This window comes from Peromyscus eremicus, chromosome X (assembly GCF_949786415.1).
Source record: "Peromyscus eremicus chromosome X, PerEre_H2_v1, whole genome shotgun sequence".
NCBI classification, from domain to species: domain Eukaryota; kingdom Metazoa; phylum Chordata; class Mammalia; order Rodentia; family Cricetidae; genus Peromyscus; species Peromyscus eremicus.
The window spans coordinates 132,906,116-132,920,177 of NC_081439.1; the positions used below are offsets into that span (position 1 = coordinate 132,906,116).

Sequence of the window (14,062 nt, forward strand, 5' to 3'; positions counted from 1 at the left end):
GACTGGATTGAAAAATGACTAAAAGGTTATTCAGGCACAGTTCTGAGTATAGGCAATTTCACAAATGGTTAAGGGGAGAGAAGTGTGTACACCACCCAATGAATTAGGGTCCTGGATGGAACAAAAAAAGAAGGAAGAAGCCCACAAGTATAAACATTCATTCCCCTTGTTTCTGGCTACTGTGAGGTGAGTAACTGTGATGAACATATATTCTTGTGGCTATCATCTTCTGCCTCACAACAAGCCCACAGCAATAGGTCTACAAACAAAGGAGCCAAGCAATCACGGACTGAAAGCACTAGCCAAAATAAATCTGTCCCCCTTTGTTTTTGTCACTTCATCAACAAGTCTAACACATTATGTATGCATAAATACTTATTTTATATTAAGTGTGTGTATATTCATGTTTATATAGAATATCTAGTAGTGTATCTACATATGTGACTGAAACCTTTTTAACTCTGGTGATGTAACAGAAACAAAGACCCTGCCTTTACTTGAGTTTACACTTATACCAGAGGAGTCACATAAGCAACACATAAATGAAATGGTGTTAATAATTGTTGTATATAAGGAGAAAGAAAGGAACAGTGTGTTGTTATGGCTGGGTACCACATGTTTCTCAGGGACACTAACATTCTAACCAAAGCCTAAAGAACAGGGCTCAAAAATTAATCAGGATTAAGAACTAATAGGAACTTCAGATCATAAAAAGCCAATGAAAAGCTTGCTTTTATTTTTTCTTGGAACCAAGTTTTTGATACAGGGTTCCTCAGTCAGAGTGACCCTGAACTTCCTAGGATCATGTCCAGGTTCTAGTTATTATCTATTTTCTTCAAGTGTCCTCTACTGTAAAGTAGAGATGACAACAGCATATCTAGCACAGAGTCAGTATGGGATAAGACAAATTCATAGGGAAGATACAATGTTGACTAGACTGCGACTGCCCAAGACAGAAGTAAATACTATATAGTTGTTCCATCTTATTGCACTTTGCCTTTCTGTGGTTTTATTTACCTAAAATTAAGCTTGGTCTGGAAATATGAAATGGAAAATTTCAGAAATAAGGAAGTAGTATGTTTTTTTTTTTTTAAAAAAAATGTGTGTGTGCACATGCTCGTGTGTGTGTGTGTGTGTGTGTGTGTGTGTGTGTGTGTGTGTGTGTGTGTGTGTGTATGTGTGCAGTGACTGTGAAGGCCAGAAGAGAGCTTTGGACCTCTTGGATCTGGAGTTACAGGAAGTTACGAGTTGCCTGATGTGGGTTATGGGAACCAAACCTAGGTCAGAAGTCAGAGCAGTATGCACTTTTCACCAATGAGCCATCTCTCCAATCCATAAGTTTTAAATTGTAAGGCATTATGTATAGTTTGATAAATTCTTGTGCTATGAACTGTGTGATGCCTAGAATTTTAATCCTCTCTTTGTCCAGCATATGCACAGTCTACACTATTGTGCCCATCAGGCACTTAGCAGCCTCTTTGTTATCAAATTAGTTGTCATGGCACCAACAGTGATTGTTTTTAAGTATTTTTTTCTTAGTATTAGCCTTAATGTATAAGAATAATGATCTCAGTAATTGAATTATGTAAAATAAAAGTTGTAAAGTGCTTCTGTTAGTACACACAGGTGACATATTTTCACTTAATAAGAAAAAAATCTTATACTAATGTTGCAAGATTGACATAAGAATGAGCCTTCTATTCATACAATTGTGAAGATAAAAGAAATATGTATTTATTTTGCTGTTCTACTTCAAACTGAAAAAGTTTCGGGTGACAATCATAATGTATGATAAACACTTATGTAAGATGGAAAGGCATTAAATTTGTGTGTATACACATAGAGAAAAATGATATAACATCAAAAATACAGTTTGGCACTGTCAAAGGCTTCAGGCTTCTACTAGAGATTTTGAAATCAAACACCTGTAAATAAAGGGGGCTGTTGCACATGGAAAGCTGAAAGAAAGCCTTTATAACATGGATTTCAGATGAAAAGGACTTGACCTTTACATTTTCCTAAAAGTGGAGGGAATAAAAGGAGTTGTGGGGAAGTTTCTTTCTTTCTTCCAAATTCACAACAGGGCAGGGTTTTTGTTTTTGTTTTTTGTTTTTTTTGTTTTTTTTTTTTTTGGTTTTTCGAGACAGAGTTTCTCTGTGTAGCTTTGTGCCTTTCCTGGAACTTGCTTTGGAGACCAGGCTGGCCTTGAACTCACAGAGGCCTGCCTCTGCCTCCAGAGTGCTGGGATTAAAGGCGTGCGCCACCACCGCCCGACAGGGCAGGGTTTTCTAGTTACTTCCTGGTTCTTTATTCCTGATCCTTTTGAGTCACTGGGAAATATATTACATATATATGTTTTGGGACAACTGCTGTATGAAAAAAGAAAGAGGAGACACATAATAGTGTGCATGAAAAAATATAGATGTAAAAGTTTGGCTGACCCCCACCCCCACCCCCACCCCCCACCCCGCCCCTGCCATCTGTGGTAGGTGGGGGAGCTGACCCTTACCAGCTGCAGCATTCAGGAAAGCGGCCCCTGAACCTCGGCTGGCAACATAGTAGAGCTGACCCTATTGACAAGGGGATATGGGTGAACTGGCCAAAGAACGTGAGCATGGGGGATCTAGCCCTGACCCTTATCTGCCATATGGTGGTGTGGGTGGGGGAGAGATGCCCCCTTTCCCATCACTGCCTGTGGCAGGTGGGAGAGCTGGCCCTGAGGTCATAAGAGTGGGAGAGCTGTCCCTGTCCCTCATCAGCTGCAGCACTTGGAAGAGTGGCAACCCTGTGGAGCTGGCCCTGAAGGTATAGGTGTAGAAGAGACTACCCTGAGGGCAAGAAAGCAGGAGAACTGGCCCCACCCCTTGCTCATTGCTGCAAAGGGTAAACTAGCCAGGGCAATGCTAGAGAGTTCACTTTGGTGTTGAAGGGAGAGGCGAAGCTGGTGGGCTGACAAACCCTGCAACTACCAAGGCTCAGAACCAGGACTATGAGTTGGCCCAACCCAACATCCACCCCATCTGTGATCTGCTGGAACATGTGAAGGAGACAGTCCTGAAGACTCAAAAGCTGCAGGATCTCCACAACACAGGCAGCAACAGGATATCTAAGAGGACATAGGAGCATGTATAGTGTAGCAGAAACCAGAGGCCTCGAACCAGACCAATGACTCTTTGTAATGAACACTTACAAGTAAAGCTATATGGATAAAAAGGGTTTACTGCATGACTCACTCTGTCACCATACAGCTTCTATGATGAGATATTTCCTTTTTTTCTTTTTTCTCTTAAATTTTATTTTAATTTATTTGGGGGGAGCTGCAAGGACAGAGGGCAGATATGATGGGGCAGGAAATGAATGGGATCAAGATACATGATGTGAAAGACATAAAGAATAAATAAAAAGAAAGTTAAAAAAGTTTGGCTGAAGGTAGAGAATAGGATAGTGGAGGGCCAGTATCAAGCACCACTGGAAGAGTTGGTCAGGGAGGCTCTGCTGGGTTTGCTTGATGTCAGGCTCTAGGCATGATGGATATACTGCAACTTTGCAAGCTCTATCTGTTGTACCAAAGATAAAGTACTTGCTGTCACTTCATTTCCTTTTATTTGAGTGCTTTCAAAGCTCAGCAATGTTACTAAATAGTATCACTTAATAAGCTTTGCTGGCTCATGAAAAGAAAAGGAAGCACACATGCATGTTTGCCTTAGAGATGTAACCCTGACTCCCCGTTGCCACCTGGTGTTAGAATGTGGATATTTCCATGGTAGATGACAAAAAGAGTTAAGGAGTTATTGAAATGTTGAAGTATGTGCCAATATTAGGGATACAATTTTTTTCTACTAAACAAAGAGGCTAAAAGAAATCAGATTCAAAATTCCCTATTCTAAATGTCAGAATATGGTGAAATAATACTAGGGCACTGTGATTGCTAATCTTGGTTGTCAACTTGACTATATCTGGAATCAACTAAAACCCAAGTGGCTGAGTCAGCCTGTGAAGGATTTTCTTGATTTGATCATTTGAGGTGAGATGGCACAACCTAAATCTTGGCCACACCTTCTGGTAGCAGCCCACATAAAAGTACATGGAAAGAGAAAGCTTTTGCTTTTTGCCTGCTTGCCCTCACTCTCGCTGGCAAGTTCATCTATCCTGCTACTGAGGCATTCCTTTGCTGGTATTAGAACCTACTTTTTTAAGGATTCCAATGTAGACTGAAGACCAACTGTGACATACATCCTCATGGATCGAACAACTATATGATTCTTGGCCATTGCTGGACTAGCCAGACCACACTTACAAGCCACTCTAATAAACACACGCACACACACACACACACACACACACACACACACACACACACACCACTATATTAGTTTTATTACTTAAAAGAACCTTGACTACTACAGGCTCAAAAATAAAATCTACAAAGGGAAGTAAATTATAACCCTAGGTTATAACCATCTTATATATTACATGGGAATGGTAGTACGTGGAAACAGGGTGAAAGAGGAGGGAGGGAAGGAGCTGAAGGAAGAGAGGGAGTGAAATTAGGAGGAGGAGGAAGAAAAGGGAAAAAGGAGGAAAGGATTGAGTTAACTGCTCCCAATGCCCCAAAGTGACCCAGAGCCAACTTCCAGGTTGTTTACCAGCAGAGATCTCCAATGTTATGTATATGGGCAGATTTTGCCTTTCCACATTTGGACTTGAGTCCTACTACTAAGCAAAAGACAGTGTTTTCCAGTGTTGTATTGACTTTAGTGGGATTAGCTCTTGTAATATACATTAGATTGCCAAAATACCTTCACAGAGGCAGGCATCACTTATTTGCAGCAGCTTTCCAGCACCAGCAAAGCACCTTGGACAATCCCTTTGTTCACAGGAGTTCCAACCCTGCTCTTACCTGCACCATCTTCCAGGTGATCGAGATTGCAGACTTGACTGATGCTGTGTACCCACACCTGCATTTCTTCCTCAGTCTTGGCTACTAGGTAGAATGTACGGGAAGTAGTCTTGACAATGAATACAAAATTGTTCTGAAATTCCTTCCTAACGAAGCCAGGGCCTGCATGCTTCCACACAGTGCATTCGCTGAGATCTATCACACGGATAGGCTTGCTGGAGTGCTTGTTGCGGTAGTACTCTAAGACATCAGGATTACCACTCATGCGGCCCCGTCGGAGGACAAACCAGCGCTTGCGCCAAGCCTGTATAGGAAATTTGACATGAAGTTATTAGACCAATTGTTCGTGTTTCTCAAGCTCTGACAAGAACCTTATAGGAGGACAAGGGCAGCAAGAAAGAAGAAAAACTGCCATTCTAAAGTAATACTTTTTATTTTTGAAGAGAGAGGGGGGTCTCATAGAGGCCACGATAGACTCAAATTCACTGTATAGCTAAAGATGACCTCAAATTATTGATTTAAAGGGCTGTGGACTGATCTGGCTGCTCAGTGTTTAACAGCACTTCCTGCTCTTGTAGAGAACCTGGGTTCAGTTCCCATCATCCACATGGCAGCTCACAACCACCTGTAACTCCAGTTTCAGGGGATCTGATGTCCTCTTCTGATTTCATGGGCACCAGGCATGAATGTGATGCACAGACATACATGCAGTCAAAACATTTGCACACATTAAATAAAATAAGTAAATGTAGTGTGTGTGTGTGTGTGTGTGTGTGTGTGTGTGTGTGTGTGTGTGTGTGTTGGTCAGTTTTATGTCAACTTGACACAAGCTAAAGTTATCTGAGAGGAGGGAACCTTAATTAAGAAAATGCCTCCATAAGGTCAGGTTGTAGGCAGGCTTGTAAGTTTGTAAGGCATTTTTTTTCCCAAGACAGGGTTTCTCTGTGTAGCCCAGGCTGTTTTGGAACTAGTTCTGTAGACCAAGAGACTCTGGCCTCAAACTCAGAGATCCACCTGCCTCTACCTCCCGAGTGCTGGGATTAAAGGTGTGTGCCACCATCACCCTGCATAAGGCATTTTCTTATTTAGTGATTGATGGGGTAGGGCCCAGCCCATGTTGGGTGGTTTATCCCTGGCCTGGTGGTCCTAGGTTCTATAAGAAAGCAGGCCGAGCAAGCCATGGGGAGCAAGCCTGTAAGCAGCACCCTTCCATGGCCTCAGCATCAGCTCCTGCCTCCAGGTTCTTGCCCTGTTTGAGTTCCTGTCCTGACTCTTTTCAGTGATGAGCAGTGAGTGATAAGGAAGTGTAAGCCAAATAAATCCTTTCCTCTACAACTTGCTTTTTGGTCATGGTATTTCATTGCAGCAATAGAAAATCTAACTAAGACTATATTTCTGAATTTGTCTTGGCTCTATTTCCCAAGTGCTAGTATTACAGTTCATAACCATACCAAACTTTCTAATGATACATTTGGTACTAAAGGAAAAAAAATATACCATCTTCAAGTCTGCTTTACTGCGTAGTTTTAAGGACAGGTCAGCACTGGGGAGTCTAATGATGCAATATATGTCCTCAGTTTGGAGAAGGAAGTGGAGAACCTGAGTTCCTTACCTTTTTATTTTAGGTATCCCTTGATCATCTCATACAACTGTACCAGCCCACATGCATAGCACAGACTTACTTTCTGCTGCAGAGATTAGTGGCATTAGCCCCAAATGGGAATGAGCACAGAAAAAGGCAACAGGGTGACAAAAATGCAAGTGGAGAGATTTATAGCTCTGTGGTTTTCTCTTCCATGTGATGGCATGTGTGACAGCCGGATGTGTGGTTCTGCAAGGAGGCATGGTGACCAATAGAATAGGAAGTCTTCTGTATCTCTGCTTTTAAAAAAAGATTTCGTTTTCTTTTTGTTTTTTTGTTTTGTTTTCATGTGTCTGGGTGTTTTTTCTGAACACCATAAGAGGGTTTTGAATCCTACGGGACTACAGTTATAGATGGTTGTGAGCCACCATGTGGTTGCTGGGAATTGAACTCAGGACCTCTGGAAGAGCAGCCAGTGCTCTTAACCCTGAGCAGTTTCACCAACCTCTGTATCTCTAGTTTTTAAGCCAAGAAAATAGGGGAAAAAGAAGCCATCATTTGGAGTACATTCAACTCTCTCTCTACCCAAATAATATGAGATTCAGGGAAGCAGAGAATCCAAAGATGACTGGAAAGCAAAGACCAGTTGTCATTAAAGACCCATGAATATACCTAAGAATCAAAAGCCCTTCTAGGCTGTGAGGGGGGACAACAAGCAAGAGGACAGTCACTGAGTTGGGTTGGAGCAGGTAAGCCCTTACCTAGTTCTGCCTTTATATGCATGTAAAGCTCTGAAAAGAGATTTGACTCTTAGAAGATGGAAGCAGTATGATTGTGTTTTTAAGGAGAAATAATAGCATGAATGTATGCTTATGGGAATGATCTAGGAGAAAGAGAAAAATTAATGACTCAAATGCCTGTTGCAAAAACATGGCATTTCCAGACATGGTAATGTATACTTTAATCTTAGAACTTGGGAGGCAGAAGCTGGTGGGACTCCATGAGTTCAAGGCTATCTTACCCTACATAGTGAGTTCCAGTTCAGCTGGACTACAAATTGAGGCCCAGTCTCAAAAAACAATAACAATAACAAGAAAACATGGCTGGAAACAAGAAAACTGGATGGAAGTGGGTCATTAACAAGGAGAGGAATTCACCTTGCTTTGGGGTATAGAACACAGGAGGTGGGAAACCAGCTTTGGGATTAACAGGGACAAAGAACAGGATGATATCATGCATGCCTGCTAAGGAAAGCTTCCATGGAAGGCCTGGAGTACCCCAAACTTTCCATAGGCCACTTTGGTGAGGAAATGTGAAGAGGAACTTTGTTTTACTTCTTTAAAAAATGGTTCCAAAAGAGGAAATCAAAATGAGCACAGAAGCAAGTTTCATGTTAAGTGTTTTTAACACAGAAGGGAGATGACACAGACAAGTTTATAATTCATTGATTCAAAAAGTACCAGTTGATCTACTAATATGCTAGATACTGTGCAGATACTGAAGAAGTCAAGATGAGCGAGTCACATATCATGCCACTCCCAGTCTTGTGGGTGGCAGGGGAAGTGGGCAGATGGATAATCAGATAATTGTAGTTAATAAGACAAGTGTTGTAATAAAAGATAACCAAGATGCTAAGGGAACACACAAAAGAAAGACTTCTGTCAGATCAAGGTCTGGGAAGGCTCCAAAGAGAAGTAGTGACTACACTATAACTAAAGCCATACAGAAGGAGAAGCATGCATAAAGACACAAAGAAGGAAAAGGCATGAAGTTGTCCATAAGTAGTTCATCAGGGCTGGAAGGAAAAAGAGTTACATAAGTAACTTGAGGAAGATATAATGCAGTCTTAATGCTAAATCATTCAAGATTACCAGCATGAATTTCCCTAGGTTTTAAAATGTCTGCCTGAGAACTATGATTGTACAAAAGGCAAAATAATGTGTCCTAGGAGCTGTTTGCTAAGTAAGTAGGTCAAAGACCAAGGTTCAACACATAATGGAGGAAATGACAAAATTAAATGGCAACTGTGAAAAAGAGACTGTGAAAAAAGTTGCAAGCTATACTTCTGATTAGATTGGGTTTTTTTTGTTGTTGTTATTTTGTTGGTTTTGTTGTTGTTGTTTTTGAGACATGGTTTCTTTGTGTAGCCCTAGCTATCCTGAAGTTCACTCTGTAGACCAAGTTGGTCTCCCACTCAGAGATTGGTCTGTCTCTGTCTCCTGAGTGCTGGGAGTTAAGGCATGCAACACCACATCCAACTGATTAGATTTAACTTCTAAAATTTATAAAGAACTTCTAGGACTAGGAAGATAACTCATTGTTTAAGAGTGCATGCTGATCTACAAGAAGACCCAGATTCTGTTCCCAGTACCCACACCTGTTACCTCTTATAACCTCAGCTCCAGGGGCTCTCTGGAAAGCCCTCTTCTGGTTTCCAAGGGCATCTGCACTTATGTACACAACACCCTATACACATATAAGTAATTAAAAATAAATAAATAAGCCGGGCGGTGGTGGCGCACGCCTTTAATCCCAGCACTCGGGAGGCAGAGGCAGGCGGATCTCTGTGAGTTCGAGGCCAGCCTGGGCTACCAAGTGAGTTCCAGGAAAGGCGCAAAGCTACACAGAGAAACCCTGTCTCGAAAAAAAAAAAAACGAAAAAAAATAAATAAATAAATATTTTAAATCTATAAAAATTTTAAAATGGAATGTTTACAGCTCAGTAACAGGACAAAAAATAACTCCACTTAAACTGGATGGGTGTGATGACATATGCTTTTAATTCTGGCACTCAGGAGACAGTGACTGGAGGATCTCTGTGATTTCAAGGCCGGCCTGGTCTACTTAGTGAGTTCCAAGTCATTCAGAGCTACATGGTGAGACTCTGTCTTAAAAGGAAAAAAATAGCAAAGGATCTGAAAAGAAGCCTCTACAAAGAAGACATAAACGGCTAAGAGGTATTAAAAAGATGTTCAACATCACCAATCATTAGGGAAACACAAATTAAAACAAATGGACATTACTTCGCCCCAGTTAGGTTATCTACTATTAAAAAGAAAAAGCAATTGTTTGTGAGGGTAGAGAGAAAGGGATACCCTTATACATGCTTAGTGGGAAATGTAAATTAGTATGACCACTATAAAGTTAAAACTAGAACTACCATATGATCCAGAAATTCCTTTTCTGGATATATACCAAAAGAAGACAAAAATCAATACCTTGTAAAGATGTCTGCACTGCCATGTTCATTTCAGAATTACTTGTTTAACAGTGGACAAATGGTTAAAGAAAATGTGGTACATCTACACAATGGAATGCCATTCAGTCTTAAAAAAGGAAGCAGTGTAGCATTTATCAGGTATATTTGGAAAATATGTCAGGTGAAACAAGCCATACACAAAGAAAAACATTATATGACTCCATTTATATATGGAATTATTTTTTTTAAAGTCAAATGTCCAGAGATGATGAAATGGTGGTTAATGAGGGTAAGGCATACAAGGAAACAGGGAGATGTAAGTCAGAGTATACAAAGTAGAAGACATTTAAGATGAAGAAGTCTAGAGATCTAATGTTTAACTTACAGAGGACTATAATTTAAAAATATTTTGTATTGGATGTTATTGTGTAGTTGTAGCTGGAGAGCTTCTCTCCAGGTCCCACCAAGCCTCTGCAGTCCCACAACCCACTTATAAAATAATCACTCAGATGCTTATATTATTTATAAACTGCATGGCCGTGGCAGGCTTCTTGTTATCTAGTTCTTATATCTTAAATTAACCCATACCTATTAGTCTATAAGTTGCCATGTGGCTTGTGGCTTACCAGTACCTTACATCTCGCTTGTCATGGCGGCAGCTGGCAGGTTTCTCTGCCTCAGCCTTCCACTTCCCAGAATTATTCTCCTCCTTGTCCCGCCTATACTTCCTCCTGCCTGACTACTGGCCAATCAGTGTTTTATTTACTAACCAATCAGAGCAACACATTTGCCATACAGAACATCCCACAGCATATAGTAAGTAGATTTTAGCTACTCTTATCACAAATACAAGAACTGTGAGATATATGGTAATATACCTCAGTATGGTAACCATTTCACTATCATAATATCATGTTATGAAACTAAAATATACATAATAAAATTTATTTTTAAAAGACAACATGATAGAGAGGTGATCTGTGAATTACACGAAACTGCAAAGATGTATCATAGTCTTAAGTGTGCATAGATGTTCTTTTTGTTCTGAGAAATGTTTTTGTTGTATAGCCTATGCTGGTCTGCAGTTCACTATGCAGCCCAGTCTGGCCTCTAACTAATGATCCACTCTCTATGGCAGAGGGACTGACACTTGAACCTGTGTTTCCCTGTTACAGGTGAATTGTATTCCCCTACACAAATTATTTTATTCTGTCTTCCCAAATAGGGTGAATGTCAACCAACTGGGAAATAGGATCTTTATCACATTAAAGTAAGGCCATTAAGGTGGGCTATAACTACACATTATTATACCCCATTACATATCGATGTCCTTATAAAAGGAGATACTAGGGCACAAAGTGGTACACAAGAAAAACACTGAAGAAACACAGAGATAAGACAGCTACTTAAAAGCTAAGAAGAATCCTTCCTCTATATTCCTCAGAAGTAATGGATTTGCTGGAACCTTGATTTCAGACTGTAATCTCTCAAACTTAGAATCAATGAAATTCTGTTAAGAATGAGTTTTTCTATAGGAGCTGTTTCCTAAACTTTAGCATATATGGGGAGCATATCTTCTGCCAGCCCTATTGGTATACCTGGTATGGAGCTTGCTTCCTACCCACAAAATCAATTTAAAAACTATCCCAATAAATAATATTGTGTGAAAGGCAATCAGTGCAAGGCTGAATAATATAATGTACAATGAAATTCCATGATACAACTCCAAGAACTTAGTAGTTCTTGGATTCAGTTCTTGGATTCAAAGGATTCACTAAATGGGTAACTACAAGAACTCACATAGTAAATTCTGATCTGCCAAGATGGAGAAACTTGTAACATTTATCAAGCTCCAGAAAGGCCAACCCTTAGAAACAGGCTAGGCTAGCCCCACAGTATAGGCTACTCTTGGTCTGCTCTACGAAAGCTTTAAAAGAAGCCTTAGAACAATCAAACTGGTCTACAAATCACTGAATTTCTTGCCCAAGAAATTCAACAATTTAAGAGAGGACAACAAAATCTAGATGCTGAACGATATATTTACTAAGTACAACATCCCAAAATGCTACTAAAAATGCAAAGAAACTGGAAAATGTGACCTATAACCAAAAAAATCAACCATCATCAGAAAGAGATCTAAAAATGAGAGAGACTATGGAATAAACAGATAAATAACTCTAAAACAAATATTACTCTTTGATATTTAAAGGAAACCATGTACATTATGAGAGAAACAGAAAATACAGACAAGAAGAAATGGAACTTGAAGAGGTTAAAAAAATATTACAGTATCTGAAAAAATTTGCTAGATAGGCACATCATGTTACATACTAAAGAAGTGATTAGGGGACCAGAAACATAGAGGAAAGGGGAAGGGGGAAGGGAGAGGGAGATGAAGAGAGAGAGAGATTCTTTATGGGTTTACAATGAACCTAATATCCAGTATTTTCTCATCATAAACTTACTTTCTAGAAGCAACTAGATACACATGGTCTCTAACCTGGAACTCAAGCTCTCAGGAAAGGCTTAAAGTTCCACTCTTAACTCAAATGTGACAAATGTTCTATCCAGATATTATAGGATGTGTTTGGTGTGAGAGTGACTAGATAGTAACTTTAACCTAGAGCATATTTAGGATGAGCATTTATTAATCAGTAGGATGGGCAACTGAGGCTGAAGTTGAACCATTTTATTCCTGCACTCAGTTATACTTGCACAGTAAAACAAACCTGGCAGGGTTATAACAAGTGTCACTTCTTTGGCTTTAGAATTCACTCTAATAAAATGAAGTGACCTGTCTGGATTGTATCCATTGTCAAAAGACACTGGAGTGTACTGGGAAACATCCTGAAAGTATCTGAGGCTATAAAGAGATGCCTCTGATTTAAACTGCTTTTCTGGCAAGAGTGATTACTGTCCCTTTGTTTCGACGGAATTGGCCCCCTGCCCCTCTGCAGTGGTGAAATCCCTAAGCTATGAAATCATTTCCTTCACATGTGCACAGGATGGGTCAGCAACCTGCCTCCACAACCAGGCTTTCCTACTCAGACTGAGAGGGCAAAACCCACAGCTATCTTCATTTCAAGCTCCAAGTTTTTATCGTTAAGTATTGTCATTTCAGCAATGGCAGTTTTATTTTTGTTTTTCTTACTTAACTGGCTTTTAAAAAAGTATGTGGGCCTCTTCCTTTCTTGAACCATAGATGTGCTACACACTGTCCTGCCCAGAAGTATCTATAGCTCCAGGATTTGTGTGCTTACATTCTGATTGCTTATAGTCACTGATATCTCTCTAAGCTGCTTTTTTAGTGGTCTTATTAGACACCTTTAGAAGATGCCTTAGATTAGAGGAAAATGAGGAGAAAAACTGTTTCTATAAACCTATCTTCAAATAGCATGTGATCTAGCCCAATATTCTTCACTACTATATATGAAGAAAGGTTAGTTTAGGAGTGGAACTAGTTTGAGAACATCTGGAGTTACAAGTAAAACCCCAGAAACCAAACTATAGCCAATGAACACCAGCCGACATCCAATGCTTCTTGGAAACTTAACCTATGCTGACAAAGATTATAGGCTTTATGACAGCAGGAATGTTTCCTATCTTTGTTTCTAAAGTACAACAGGTATTTTTAATACACATGGCATATAAGATATTCTCAGTGCATTATTGCTCATCAAATGATTGACTGAAATAGGTGCAGCTACAAAGGACAATATGAAGGATTGCTGTGGTGGTACAATTCTGTATATGGGCCTCTGAGGTAGCTACATGAATCTACAAGGTAATGAGCTACCCCTGTGTGCACACATGCATACACAAGCGCACATGCAACTGGAGCCACCTACAGTAGCTCTTAATTGGTATCAATGTCCTTTGCTTGTTGTGAGACTGTGCTAGATGCTGATACTAAGAGAACTGGGAAAATGTTACACTAGCCTCCTGAATGTTTTTCTTCCTGTGAATCTACTGATTTTTAAAATAATAAATCTTTAAAAATACACAATCCAAAATTATTTTAAAATATAGATTTTTTTTGTTTTTGTTTTTTTGTTTTTTTGAGACAGGGTTTCTCTGTGTAGCTTTGCGCCTTTCCTGGAACTCACTTGGTAGCCCAGGCTGGCCTCGAACTCACAAAGATCCGCCTGCCTCTGCCTCCTGAGTGCTAGGATTAAAGGCGTGCGCCACCATCGCCCAAAATATAGATTTTATATTATGAAAGAACCCTAGAAGATGAGACAAGCAGAAAAGCATAAAATACAAGTGTTGGATTTCAATCCAAAATCATCAACCATTGCTTTAAATGGAAATATATTCAATGTTGTAGTGAAAAAGTACTTATTGTATGCCTATTATGGGCTAAACCTTGGGATGTGTGCAA

At 39.9% G+C, this 14,062-nt stretch overlaps 1 protein-coding gene across 3 annotated transcripts in view; it reads right to left on the reverse strand.

Moving 5' to 3' along the window:
* The window catches only part of Gab3 (GRB2 associated binding protein 3), a 97,162-nt gene that overhangs the window by 40,208 nt on the left and 42,892 nt on the right, over positions 1 to 14,062 (reverse strand). For all 3 annotated transcript variants that reach the window (XM_059251245.1, XM_059251243.1, XM_059251244.1), the window contains exon 2: positions 4,901 to 5,204. In XM_059251245.1, coding sequence (XP_059107228.1) covers positions 4,901 to 5,204 — 304 coding nt within the window. The remainder of the gene's footprint in view (positions 1 to 4,900; positions 5,205 to 14,062) is intronic.